Source organism: Coturnix japonica, chromosome 2 (genome assembly GCF_054131305.1).
Source record: "Coturnix japonica strain WE chromosome 2, WE-NBRP24, whole genome shotgun sequence".
NCBI lineage: Eukaryota > Metazoa > Chordata > Aves > Galliformes > Phasianidae > Coturnix > Coturnix japonica.
The window spans coordinates 27535546-27548107 of record NC_140664.1 but is presented as its reverse complement, the minus strand read 5'-3'; the positions used below and the strand labels follow the sequence as shown (position 1 = coordinate 27548107).

The window sequence follows — 12562 nt, the reverse complement described above, 5'->3', positions numbered from 1 at the left end:
GCCAAGCTGGCACACATAGAATCAGTGTCTTCACATTCTGGTAGGCTGTTTTGTCACCAACTTCCTGGATAGAAGGTTAATTCATTGCTCAGGATCTCAGTGACACCTGATTTAGCTTGAAAATTACTTTGAGAAGTGAAATTGAGCAATTCCTCCTTTTTTCTTTCTTTCTTTCTTTCTTTCTTTCTTTCTTTCTTTCTTTCTTTCTTTCTTTCTTTCTTTCTTTCTTCTTTCTTTCTTTCTTTCTTTCTTTCTTTCTTTCTTTCTTTCTTTCTTTCTTTCTTTTCTCTTTCTTTCTCTCTTTCTTTCTCTCTTTCTTTCTCTCTTTCTTTCTCTCTTTCTTTCTTTCTTTCTTTCTTTCTTCTTTCTTTCTTTCTTTCTTTCTTTCTTTCTTTCTTTCTTTCTTTCTTTCTTTCTTTCTTTCTTTCTTTCTTTCTTTCTTTCTTTCTTTCTCTCTTTCTTTCTCTCTCTTTCTTTCTCTCTTTCTTTCTCTCTTTCTTTCTCTCTTTCTTTCTCTCTTTCTTTCTCTTCTTCTTTCTCTCTTTCTTTCTCTCTTTCTTTCTTTCTTTCTTTCTTTCTTTCTTTCTTTCTTTCTTTCTTCTTTCTTTCTTTCTTTCTTTCTTTCTTTCTCTCTTTCTTTCTTTCTTTCTTTCTTTCTTTCTTTCTTTCTTTCTTTCTTTCTTTCTTTCTTTCTTTCTTTCTTTCTTTCTTTCTTTCTTTCTTTCTTTCTTTCTTTCTTTCTTTCTTTCTTTCTTTCTTTCTTTTTCTTTCTTTCTTTCTTTCTTTCTTTCTTTCTTTCTTTCTCTCTCTCTTTCTCTCTCTCTTTCTTTCTTTCTTCTTTCTTTCTTTCTTTCTTTCTTTCTTTCTTTCTTTCTTTCTTTCTTTCTTTCTTTCTTTCTTTCTTTCTTTCTTTCTTCTTTCTTTTTTCTTTTTTCCTCTTTAGAAGGTTAAGTAATTGGGTTTGAGACTAAAACTGAGTACATTCCCTTTTATATGGACTTTGCTATCTTTGCAGGCCCATGGAATATGATAGATATGCACAAACTCAACAGACAAGTTAAAAACTGTAAAAAAAGAGAGATGTAGTGTTAGATCTTTAAATACAGTGTTCTGCAAAGGCAATGGGAGCAATCAAAAAACAATTTCCTAAGATGACATGAAAAGAAGGGAAGGGTCAGATATCATTGAGAAGTTACTGACTTTACTTAAGTGAAATAAGTCATCAGTACAGATAAGTTAGGGATGAAAACACTCTTAAAGAAAGAGTGCATGTTTGGGAAATTTTTCTGAACTTCAGATACCTTCAAAAATTAATGACAAAGGTATTGGGAGTTAAAATAAATGCTTATTTATTTATTTATTTATTTACTTGATAGCTTCTTTCTGAAGGACATTGTGTGTTTATTAATCACATTAATCAACTCGTTTGGGACAAACAATTCCTAATCTTGGAATCAGGTCTTGGAGCAGGCCACTGTGGATAACTTTACTGAGAGTCTGATGAGTCTTAATCCATTAAGTATTCCTATGTGTTGTATTCCTTTACATCACCCATAAAGAATGGACTTGGCTTCATAAGAAAATAATTGTTTGCACAGAGAGAACTTTATTGACTTAGAAGTATTTTGTAGAATTATATGTTTAAGATCATCCCCTACTGCTAAAAGTGACAAAGAATGATAATTTCTTATATAATACTATATTACAATGATATACAGTGGAAGGTTTTTATATTTATTTGGCATTTTACCATATGACCTTACAGTACATAGAGCTAAAGGTACTCATGTTAATATGTATGCTCATTCATTTTGCCCTTTCTTGGAAGTTACTGCTTTATTTTCAAAAAAATACTATTTATTTTTTAAGGTTGCACTGCTGAGAGCACATGCTGGGGAGCACCTGTTGCTTGGAGCAGCAAAACGGTCCATGGCATATAAGGACATTTTGCTTTTAGGTAAATATTGGTTTTTATTCAATTAATAATGATGATGTTATAGTACACTAGCAACTGTGTAGTCACTTGAGTAGGACAACTGTTCTGACATAATTAAGGCAATGCATACCTTAAAGGTATGCCAAAGGATATCAGAAGCCACAATTTAGAAATTTCCTAGCAAATGATTTCCTTACATTAGCATCATCTTTGGTATCTTTTTCTCATACAAAACAAACAAACAAACAAATAAAATAATAAGAAAAAAAAGAAATGAAAAGAAAAGAAATGAAAAGAAAAGAAATAGAAAAGAAAAGAAATAGAAAAGAAGAGAAAGGAAAGAAATAGAAAAGAAGAGAAAGGAAAGAAAAGAAAAAAAGAAAGAAAAGAAAAGAAAAGAAAAGAAAAGAAAAGAAAAGAAAAGAAAAGAAAAGAAAAGAAAAGAAAAGAAAAGAAAAGAAAAGAAAAGAAAAGAAAAGAAAAGAAAAGAAAAGAAAAGAAAAGAAAAGAAAAGAAAAGAGAAGAAAGAAAGAAAGAAAGAAAGAAAAGAAAGAAAGAAAGAAAGAAAGAAAGAAAGAAAGAAAGAAAGAAAGAAAGAAAGAAAGAAAGAAAGAAAGAAAGAAAGAAAGAAAGAAAGAAAGAAAGAAAGAAAAAGAAAGAAAGAAAGAAAGAAAGAAAGAAAGAAAGAAAGAAAGAAAGAAAGAAAGAAAGAAAGAAAGAAAAAGAAAGAAAAACAAAAAACAACACAATACCAAAATCACATAAGAAATCTTCGTTTAAGAAAGGAGATTCATTTAATAATTTCAGTCTCATGAAAACCATTTACCTGGTTCTTTCCTAAAAGCTCTTCAGAAATTATCACTGAAGATTCTGTAGGCTACAAAAGTGGATGGCCTGTTCCCTGCAGCTGTCTTTCCCAACATCTTTTTTCACAGCTGTTTTGATGGCTACTGTGCGTCACCATGCAAAGATCAACCCTGTTTTCCCCTGCCATTTTGGATGTAGTATGGAACAGTGTGATTGTTGCATGTGTAACAAATCATGCAACAGTTATATTCTTGATCAGCACCTTTGCTGGGTTACATAAAGAGACCAGATCTGTTAGCGAAGAGAACGCTGTCACACTGCTGGAGCAACTCTTCCCTTCCGTCACACAACAGGGAGGCAGTCATATGATGATATATATGGCTATGTGCATAACGACGTGATGAGACATTTGCTAGAAATCTTTGACACAGCAATTTGCAAGTCTAAAGTACACCTTACCAAAGATGTCCTCATTTAATATGTACATTTCTTTGTGTGTTTTGTAAGAAAGTGTTTAAATCATTTTCAATAGCTGATGTGAGTCAAGACTATGCAGAATATCAACACAAATTAGTTTATCCATCAGTGTTGTAGTGCAAAGGAGTTTTCTGCTACTTCTTTGGGTTTGCCTTTCCATAACTGTGATTCAGTTTGAATTTCCTTTCACATGTACCTTAAAGTTAAAGGGACAGAAAGGGCTTACTCTGAAGATATTACTGACATCAGCAATATTTTCAAATTAGAAAATATACAGATGACTTCTTTGATGTAGTTCTTTCTCTAGCTGTCATTTTACTGACAAAATTAACATAAATAATACTCTTTTATTGGGATTATTAAATAACAAGGACAAATAATGAGAAAATAATAAGCAAAAAATTATAGTCAGCATTACTAGAATCAGCATACATACAGAAAGAAGAAACAGTTTGAGTCTATGCTTATTTCTAATACTTTGAGGCAGATATTTGTGTAGTTTATGAGTCATTTTGGCATGAATCTCTTGTGATATGTTCATCAACTTTTCCAAATGACTTCGTGGCTTCTGGAACTTCTCTGGTCTTCCCACTGTTCTCGCCACTTATGTTAGATGCTTTCTTGTGCAGTAGTTGATTTAAGATACCAGGATGGTGACTTACCCAAAATGGAAAATTTAAAATGAAAAGAAGAGGCAAAATTGATTACTTACTGAAAGTTTTCTGATGCTTCTACATTTTTTAGGAAAAACAGGAGCATATGTTGAATAAAGAAGCATTCCTGATATCTTCTCTGAAAAGCTGTCTTTTTGCCCTCTGAAAAATCTGATTATTTGTCTTGCAGTATACTGGAGGGAGAAAAAAAGTTAGATCAGTTTACTGGTGTATTTATCTTTTGTGTAAAGGCTTGCTTATTCCATGGTTGTGCTACCAAATGTGGACTAATGTGTAACTACACACAATAGCATATTTACCCACACAGTTTATTCACTAAGTGAGAGCTGTAATTGGTAAGTATAACTTTATTTGCATCATGAGAGTTTTGTATGCTGTAAGGGAGAGCTACTGAATGAAAAAAAAATAATTTGATTAAGCAAAATAAAATATATTTTTGAAAATGACATTAATCATTTAGTATACTGCATCTAAATCTTTATGTCACTCTACATGTTGGTCTTCTTTCATTCCCAGGTAACAACTACATAATCCATCGCAACAGTACTGAAGTGGAGATCAGCCGAGTGGCAAATCGAATCCTAGATGAACTAGTTCGACCCTTTCAGGAAATTCAGATAGATGACAACGAGTATGCTTGCTTGAAAGCGATTGTTTTTTTTGATCCAGGTACATTCCTGAAAATATATATCAGAATTATTGTTAATTATTGATTTTGTTCAGATTACATTGAAAGTGCTTTTTGTTGCTATAGCATCTGCTCAGGATATCTAGCTGGAAGGAAAAGAACAAAATGAAAAAAAAAAAAAAAAAAAAAAAAAAAAGATGCTCCTGCCGAATCAAAATTTGCCTTCATTGTATGCTTTTGTCATTTTCCAGATGCAAAAGGCCTGAGTAACCCAATGAAGATTAAGAACATGCGATACCAAGTCCAAATCAGTTTAGAGGATTATATCAATGACCGTCAGTACGACTCCCGAGGAAGATTTGGAGAGCTTTTGCTTTTACTGCCTACACTCCAGAGTATCACTTGGCAAATGATTGAGCAAATACAACTGGTTAAACTATTTGGAATTGTTAAAATTGACAGTTTGCTTCAGGAAATGTTACTGGGAGGTAAGTTAATAACATCTCAAATTTACCATGCTGTATTCTACTGTATTCTATTGCATTTAGCACACAGAGATGCTGAGGGAATCATGATGTAAGCAAGCACCTTGACCAGTGCCACGTTGACTGAGCTTCAAGAAATATAATTGTTAGCTAAATGCTTGTCATGTCTGCTTATCTTGTTCCCTGAGTCCTACAGCCTCAGACTGTGCTGTGTACTTCGTAGTCTTTGCTGGGTGTCTAGACATAGAATTCCCTTGGCAGATTGCAGAATTCTCACAAACATTTCAAGAAATGTGCTGTTAATGCAGTCAAAACAGTGCAAATAAACACAGTGCTTAATGTGATTGAAGTCTGGTTAAATTGTTTAATGAATACCCAGAGGCAATTATTCAAATTGCCAATCAAAATATTTGCTCTGCAGAAATGTAATTATTGCAGTATAAACTGCTGGCAACAACCTGCTCTTCTAAACTGATATGTACTCATGTTATTTTTGCAGGTACTTCTAATGATGCCAGTCATTTACACCATCCAGTACATCCTCACTTAGCCCAAGATCCATTAACCGGCCAAACTATTCTAATAAGTTCAATGTCTGCTCCTGTACATGCAGAACAGATTTGTAAGTAATTGCAAGTTAGCCTTTCATCATAACATTTCAGTCTTACAGTTTAACATATTAATTAAAATGGTGGTCTGTCAGTGCTTACAGTTATTTCATAAAGAATAAAGTAATTGCGCATTAAAAACATGGTTGTAAACAGTGGTAAGAAAGAGTCTTTGACTTAAATTTTATCTAATTTTAACAATATATACATGATATATAGTTGGTTTTATGTGCAAAATTTCTAATAAGCTGAGATCTCCAACAATGTCTTATTTGCCTAGCACGGCAAGCGTAGAACTTTAGTTGGGATCAGTAGAATGTATATATTTGTGCAGAATTGGATAGAATATTAAAAAAAAAAGTGCATTTCTTTCTGAATTCTTTTTCAGCAACACCCGAAACTCCATTACCTTCCCCTCCTCAAGGCTCTGGACAAGAATACAAAATGTCTTCAAATCAGGCTTCAGTAATTGCACAGCAGTCTATTTTAAAACAAAAATCATTGTGATAATATTTCTTTGTCTTGTTCTCCCTACCTTCCTTATTTCCCTCATTCTTTCCCTTCACTTCTCCCTCCTTCCATTCCTCTTTCCTTTTTATGCACTAGATAATTTGGTAGGAAACTTGCACATTTAAAATCTCAGGATGATATAGGATATTATTTCCCCAGAGCCATTGCTGTGGGTGTTTCTTGAGACCTTTTGTGATTTGTAAAATAATACTGTTCTGACTGCTATGCAGAGCTGTAACTGTGGACAATGCAGTCTGATTAAAATGTATAAAGGTTGATGTTATTTTTAGATCTCTTAAGTGCACAGATTCTTTTTTTTAAATTTTTTTGTTTTAGTTGTCATCTTAATATTGTTTTTTTAGTTGTGTATATAACTTCTTTTTTTTCTTTTTTTCTTTTTTTTTTTTTTCATTGCGACAAAACTGGCTAGGCCTTGTTTAGCTGTGAATTGTAAAAAAGTGGGTTAGCCAAACCAAAGCCAAGATTCCACAAATAAAGCACACATACTAAACAAAACCAAGGAAATACTGAATGGGTAGAAATATTCAAAATGTTTTCAAAAGTACTGATTTGAAAGAAGCATCTCTTTCAAGTAAAATTTTAACAAAAGTGTTGAATCCCCCCTGCATATGAATTGGTGTGAATCAGAGGGAAGGCTTGCCATGTGCAAAGATGTTTGAGAACTTTTTGAAATCTACATACGCAGTAATGTCTATATTACTCAATGAGACAGTGCCTAGGCATGGATGTATAGACACCAGAGTGCTAACTTTTATATTATTAAAGAGTTAAAAAGTGGTCTGAATTTCTGATGGAAGAGACTATTACTCTTCCAGACAATTTCTCAGGATATTTTGGTGATTTAGGCCTGTCTAGGGACACTTTTTGCTATGCACTTTCAGTATTGCCATCTTTCTTTACAGAGAATAACTGTAGGAGCATGGCCAGGGCATGTCAAATTGACCTCAAGATGGGAGTATATAGACTTTGTACTGTTTAACTTGCTAATGTAAATGCAGCCATTGTGTTATTTGTCTGTCTGGTGAATGCACTGGCTATCACTCTCAACTTTACTTACAGAATAATTGTATCAGGGCTGCTCTGAAAGTAATGCTTCCTATTTTATTGTGCTGTCTCACAATAGCAGAGGTGGATGTCAATAGAGGGGCAGTCTGACAAAATGGTCTCTGACATGGAAGTGTTCCTTTATGTGGAAAAAAATGCACCAATTTACATTCATCAACACCTGCTTAATGTATATGGAGGCCAAACAGTGGGCATGAACACAGCGATGCGATGTGCGGTGCATTTCAGGACAGGTGAAATGTTTCCTGGTCCACATGGTGTCACAGTATGAGCCTGAGTTAAAATGGAATGAATGCAGTGAATGGAGTAGACACGCAAATTCTTTACTGAAGAAAAAATTCAAGATTCAGCCCTCAGCAGGAAAAGTGATGTGCAATGTCTTTTGGGACAGGAACAGGGTGGTCCTTCTGGATTTCCTGGAACCTGGACAAACTATCAACTCTGACCGTTACATCATGAAACTGACTAACTTCCAGAGTCAGACCAGAGAAGAAGACAACCTTTGTCCTGCAACACAAAAATGATCAAGGAACACACAATTAATCTTGGCAGAACTGTCCTATCACACCCAACAGATAGTCCAGATTTGGTGCCTTTTGACTTCCATCTATTTGGGCTGATGAAAGATAGACTGCATAGCCAACATTTTTCTTTCAGGAGTGTCATAGAAGCTGTGAAACAGTGGGTCACCACTGCTGTTGCAGAGAATTATGGGTGTAGCTCATGTCCATCACTGGCAAAAATGCATATCTGAAGGTGGCGACTGTTGAAAAATAGCATTTTGTAGCTGAGAATTTGCTCTGTCAAATAGTATTTTTGTACACCTCTTGTAGCTTCCATGAAATAAATAGGAGGCATTGCTTTTGGAGTGACCTACATACTTATATTGTAGATCTATGTCTGGAGAGAGATGATTTGCTAACTCAAGTGATAGACATGCCTTAATTCCACTCCAGATGTTCCTCAAGCTATGAAGATAGCCAGCACATCATGTACTTTCTGTTTGGATTTCAAACTCAGAATTTTCAGATGTTTGGTATGAATTGACTTACTATGATGAGTCCCCTTTGACTCCTCTTCCTTCCTTCCTTCCCGGTTTTGAAGAATTGATTGAAATTTTCCTTCTGGAGTCTATATTAACTAATCTGGATGTAGACCCTCTGTCTGTCTGCACAAAGTGGCAGTTGTGACACATGCTCACATGGGTATATGTTCGTTAAGAATTTTTGAAAATTATCTGTTATAAAATGTAAAGCGATTATTTTGTTCATACAGTAGTGATATCATAAGAAAATTGCCACTTTGCACATTTTATTTATTCCAGACAGCAATGGTAGGGTTTTTGTTTGTTAGTTTGTTTGTGTTTTGATTTTTTTCCCCAGTAGCTAAATAAGAAATAAACAGAAAAAGTATTTGCAGTTTGCTGAACCATGGCAAAGATGGAACACAATGGAGTCAGAAATTCTGCAAGGTGAGTTGTTCATCCTGAGTTAGACATTTGCCTTAATCACAGCATCTGAATATAATATAATTAAACCGTTGGCCTTTAAAATTACTCAAACAAATATGTATGATTCTTCACACACACACACACACACATATATAAATATATATATCTATCTATATATTTTTTTTTTCCAAGCAGAAAATACTCAGTAAATACTAAGCTGACCTAAACATTTAAAGGGCTTTAATGAAAATACATTTACCACAAGGTAGATGCTGTGTTTCTCCTTGTTATTTTGAAGTAGTTGCTTTTGTACTTAGGTCTTCATACAATAGCTCTTAAAGTTTACCTTTTGCTTTATAGAATGTGTTTTTCTTTTTGCTGGTTATTGTTTATTTTATTTTATTTTTTTTTATCAATTCATTGCTCTTTTTACTAGACCCTTTTAGGAAGACTTTTTACAGCAGAATAAAGTACCAAAGTTTTGCCATTAACTTTAGGGGTATCAGAACTGTGCTGTTTCTCCATGTAGTTCACCAGCACTAGAAAACAGATAAAGCATGCGTGAGACACCCAAATCTTGAATGAGGTCACTTTTGTGACCCTCTCACAGAAAGTGAATGTTTGGCTGTGGCTTGATATGTGTGACTATACTGGGTCAGATTAACTTAGCCGGTTTTGTGAATGTGACTTTTTGTGAGTATCTGACTAAACAAAAGTTAAATAAAAAATGGTCCCCAAGTTGGGTACTCCTGCCTAATATGAGCAATTAATATGATAATATAATGGGTTTTGTTTTCACACTGTTGTTTAGATATTAAATGCACAATAACATGGTTCCACACACTGCCAAAATGTACTGGATGAAAAACATACTTTAGTATTTTATCTTACTGAAAGATGTTATCTATTTTGTACAATATATTACATTTTTGAATAAGAGGAACACCACTGTAATTTATTGGGAAAAGCTGATTTATTTTATAAATGTAACATTATTTTTGTAAGCTTAATTATTCAAAATCAAAAATGATTAGCTTTGTGAAATATTAAATTATAATAAGATGTAACTTTATATGTTTGAACTCTGATACCAAGTTTTTGTGTTCAGCTTTTGGAACTGAAATGGTTTCTGGAAATATTTCAAATGGACTGTTTTTCATCAAAATTCAATAAAGAAAAATGAATGATCCAAATGACACATTTGCCTTTGTTAGTTATGATTGTTATTATTTTTACTGTTTACATAAACACTGATGATGCTTTCTATTGTTTATCTTATGAATAGTCATAAAACTGTAACATGCTTTCATCTGTACAGTATTCATAGAATCACAAAATGATTGAGATTGGAAGGGAAGTCTGCAGGTCATCTGGCCCAGCTCTCTTGCTCAGGCAGGATATTGAAATCATATGAAAGAATATAATGGCAACATTTTAGTTGATTCTCCTGTAACATGGCAAAGTATTACATAGCTATGGTTTTCAGTTTTTCTCCTGCCTCAGAAAAAAAAATAATTAAGCATGTGCTTAATGCCATCTGTATTTAAAATGAAGCACATGTTCAACAAAATTTTCTTTTTTTTTCTTTCTTTTTTTTTTTTTTTTTCTAGGCAGGGATAACTTCACAAATCACTCCCTGTTGTTTCTCTAGAACACTGCTACTTAAGCTAGTGTTATTTACTTTGTAGGAAAATACCTTTAAAACTTTAGGCTGATTTTTTAAGATAGACCTTTTTATATAAGAAGTATTGCCTAAGTTTTGAAAAGCATTTCTCCTGTGAATAGATTTTCAATAGAAGTAGATTTGAGGAATTTTTGGAGGGTGGGAAAGAAGGGAAATAACACAGTGAATTGGGGTAATTGCTTTTGCGCAAATCTTCCACGGGAGTCAGAAGATGCACTTATGAATGCTGGATGTCTCCAGGTCCCATTGAGAATTCTGTATTTCTCTGTCTGATTACTCTAGATTAGGGGGTTTATCTGCTTTTTACTTGTAAATGCTGACCTGAATAAAAAAAAATACATCTACTAAATCTACTAAAGAGTAGAAGAGATTTTCTTTCAGCCTACAGTGGAGCCTAAATCTTCAATGACATGAAGTGCTGATAGACAGACACTTCTTTAAGTATTTCCATAAATCAAATTTAGAAACAACTCCAAGAAATGAATCAGGAGCATATATTTTGCAGAAAGAGGTGGGCATATTAGCTTTCTAGTCAAATCACTGTATAACATCTCTCCCAGCTAAGGAGTTCTGAATATGGTTGAGAATATTTATTCCAGGAACCTTCTGTGACAGAAAATTTGATGTTTCCAGAACAAAATAATAAAATCAATTACAACTCTTGTTTGCCATTTCTGTACTCCTGTTTTTGCAGTCCTGTTTTTGTTTGAATGATTTGTGTCAGTCCATGACTGTCTAAAACATGTCTTTCCAGGGGTCTATTTCTAATAATGCTCCTCCAATATTTGTGCTATTTATGGAATCATAAAATGGCTCGTGTAGGAAGGAACTTTAAAGATCATCTGGTTCCAGCTCCCCTGCCATGGGCAGGGATGCCACCCACTAGATCAGACTACTCAGAGCCCCATCCAACCTGACCTTGAACATCTTCAGGTACAGGGTATCCACAGCTTCTCAAGGCAAACATTCAGTGCCTCACCACTTTCACAGTAGTGAATTTCTATCTGATACATAAACTAAATCTACTCTCTTTTGGTTTTAAACTATTGTCTCTTTTCCTGTCACTGCAGTAGCTGATAAAGTGTCTCTCCCCATCTTTCCTCTAAGTCCCTTTCAAACATTTGAAGGCTATAGGGAGGTCTCCTGGAACATTATTTACTTCAGAGTAAATAACCCCAGCTCTCACAACCCTTTCTTCATAGGAGAGATATTCCTCTGTTCATCTTTTTATTCCTCCTCTATATCTGCTCTAGCAAGTCCATGTCTTATGCTGCACGCTCCGTAGTTGAATACAATAATCCAGATGGTTTCTCACAGGACAGAATATACTATATGCTAAAGTATGTATGAAAGACCTTTTTTTAAAAGTCACATTTTCTATTAATTCTTTCATAAATCTTCTGTACCATTTTGCAAATGTCTACATTTTTCATGTTGTCCCTCATGTAGAGACAGTAGATTTCTTCTTTTCCTTTATACCCCAAATATAAAGAATAAATTATTTTTCCTAAATGTTTAAGTCATTGTGCTAACAGGTTTCCTCCTCTTCTGTCAGGTTTGTAATACAAAAAGAAAGGGGACATAGTCCCAATCAAGGCTAATGTTGGTCTTTACTTCCTTCTGGTTCCTCATTCTCTTGTAGTAAATCCAAGTATTCCCATTAATCGTGAAGTTTATTAAGAGACCTCTAAAAATTGAAAATTTTAAGTTTAATTACAAAAAGGAGTAAGGAAAAATATTTTCAAAAATCACTTCCATACAATAAATAAATAAATAAAAATACATACTTGAACTCTAATCAAAATTATAAATATTTATAAAAAAAATAAGGAAATGAAAGACAGGAATGCAGAAATTTAATATAAACACCTATGCAATGAAAGAGACTTAAAGTCTTTTCTCACAAGCTGGAAAGAGGTAAATCATTCTCATTGAATGTCATCGTACCTAAATAGTCTCTAAAGAGGACGGGCAAAATCTCATCAAGATGAGGGAACAAAAGTTATACCTAAAAAACATTCTGACAGTGATTATCTCTTTTCCTTGAAGTTGCTGTGGAGCTATAATTGCTACTGGCATTATATGGCAGTTCATCCCAATTAAGAATCAGTCAAAGATATCACATTAGCACTAGATCTACTGGCATTGCTGACAGGGTTGTCAGTTCCTCACTCACACTGCTGCACAGGTTACACACCACAGCAATACGGTCTAGCA

The 12562-nt window shown here is 33.9% G+C and overlaps 1 protein-coding gene across 3 annotated transcripts in view; it reads left to right on the top strand.

The window, feature by feature from the left end:
• HNF4G (hepatocyte nuclear factor 4 gamma) overlaps nt 1–9857 on the top strand; it is a 60570-nt gene extending 50713 nt beyond the window's left edge. For 2 of the 3 annotated variants that reach the window (XM_085537280.1, XM_085537279.1), the window contains 6 exons: nt 1870–1957; nt 4411–4563; nt 4774–5010; nt 5507–5629; nt 6004–6080; nt 7603–9857. In XM_085537280.1, the coding sequence (XP_085393406.1) occupies nt 1870–1957; nt 4411–4563; nt 4774–5010; nt 5507–5629; nt 6004–6080; nt 7603–7656 (732 nt within the window). In that variant the 3' untranslated portion in view covers nt 7657–9857. The remainder of the gene's footprint in view (nt 1–1869; nt 1958–4410; nt 4564–4773; nt 5011–5506; nt 5630–6003; nt 6081–7602) is intronic. The other variant, XM_015855805.3, reaches the window with a different exon arrangement.
• The last annotated feature ends 2705 nt before the right edge of the window (nt 9858–12562 follow it).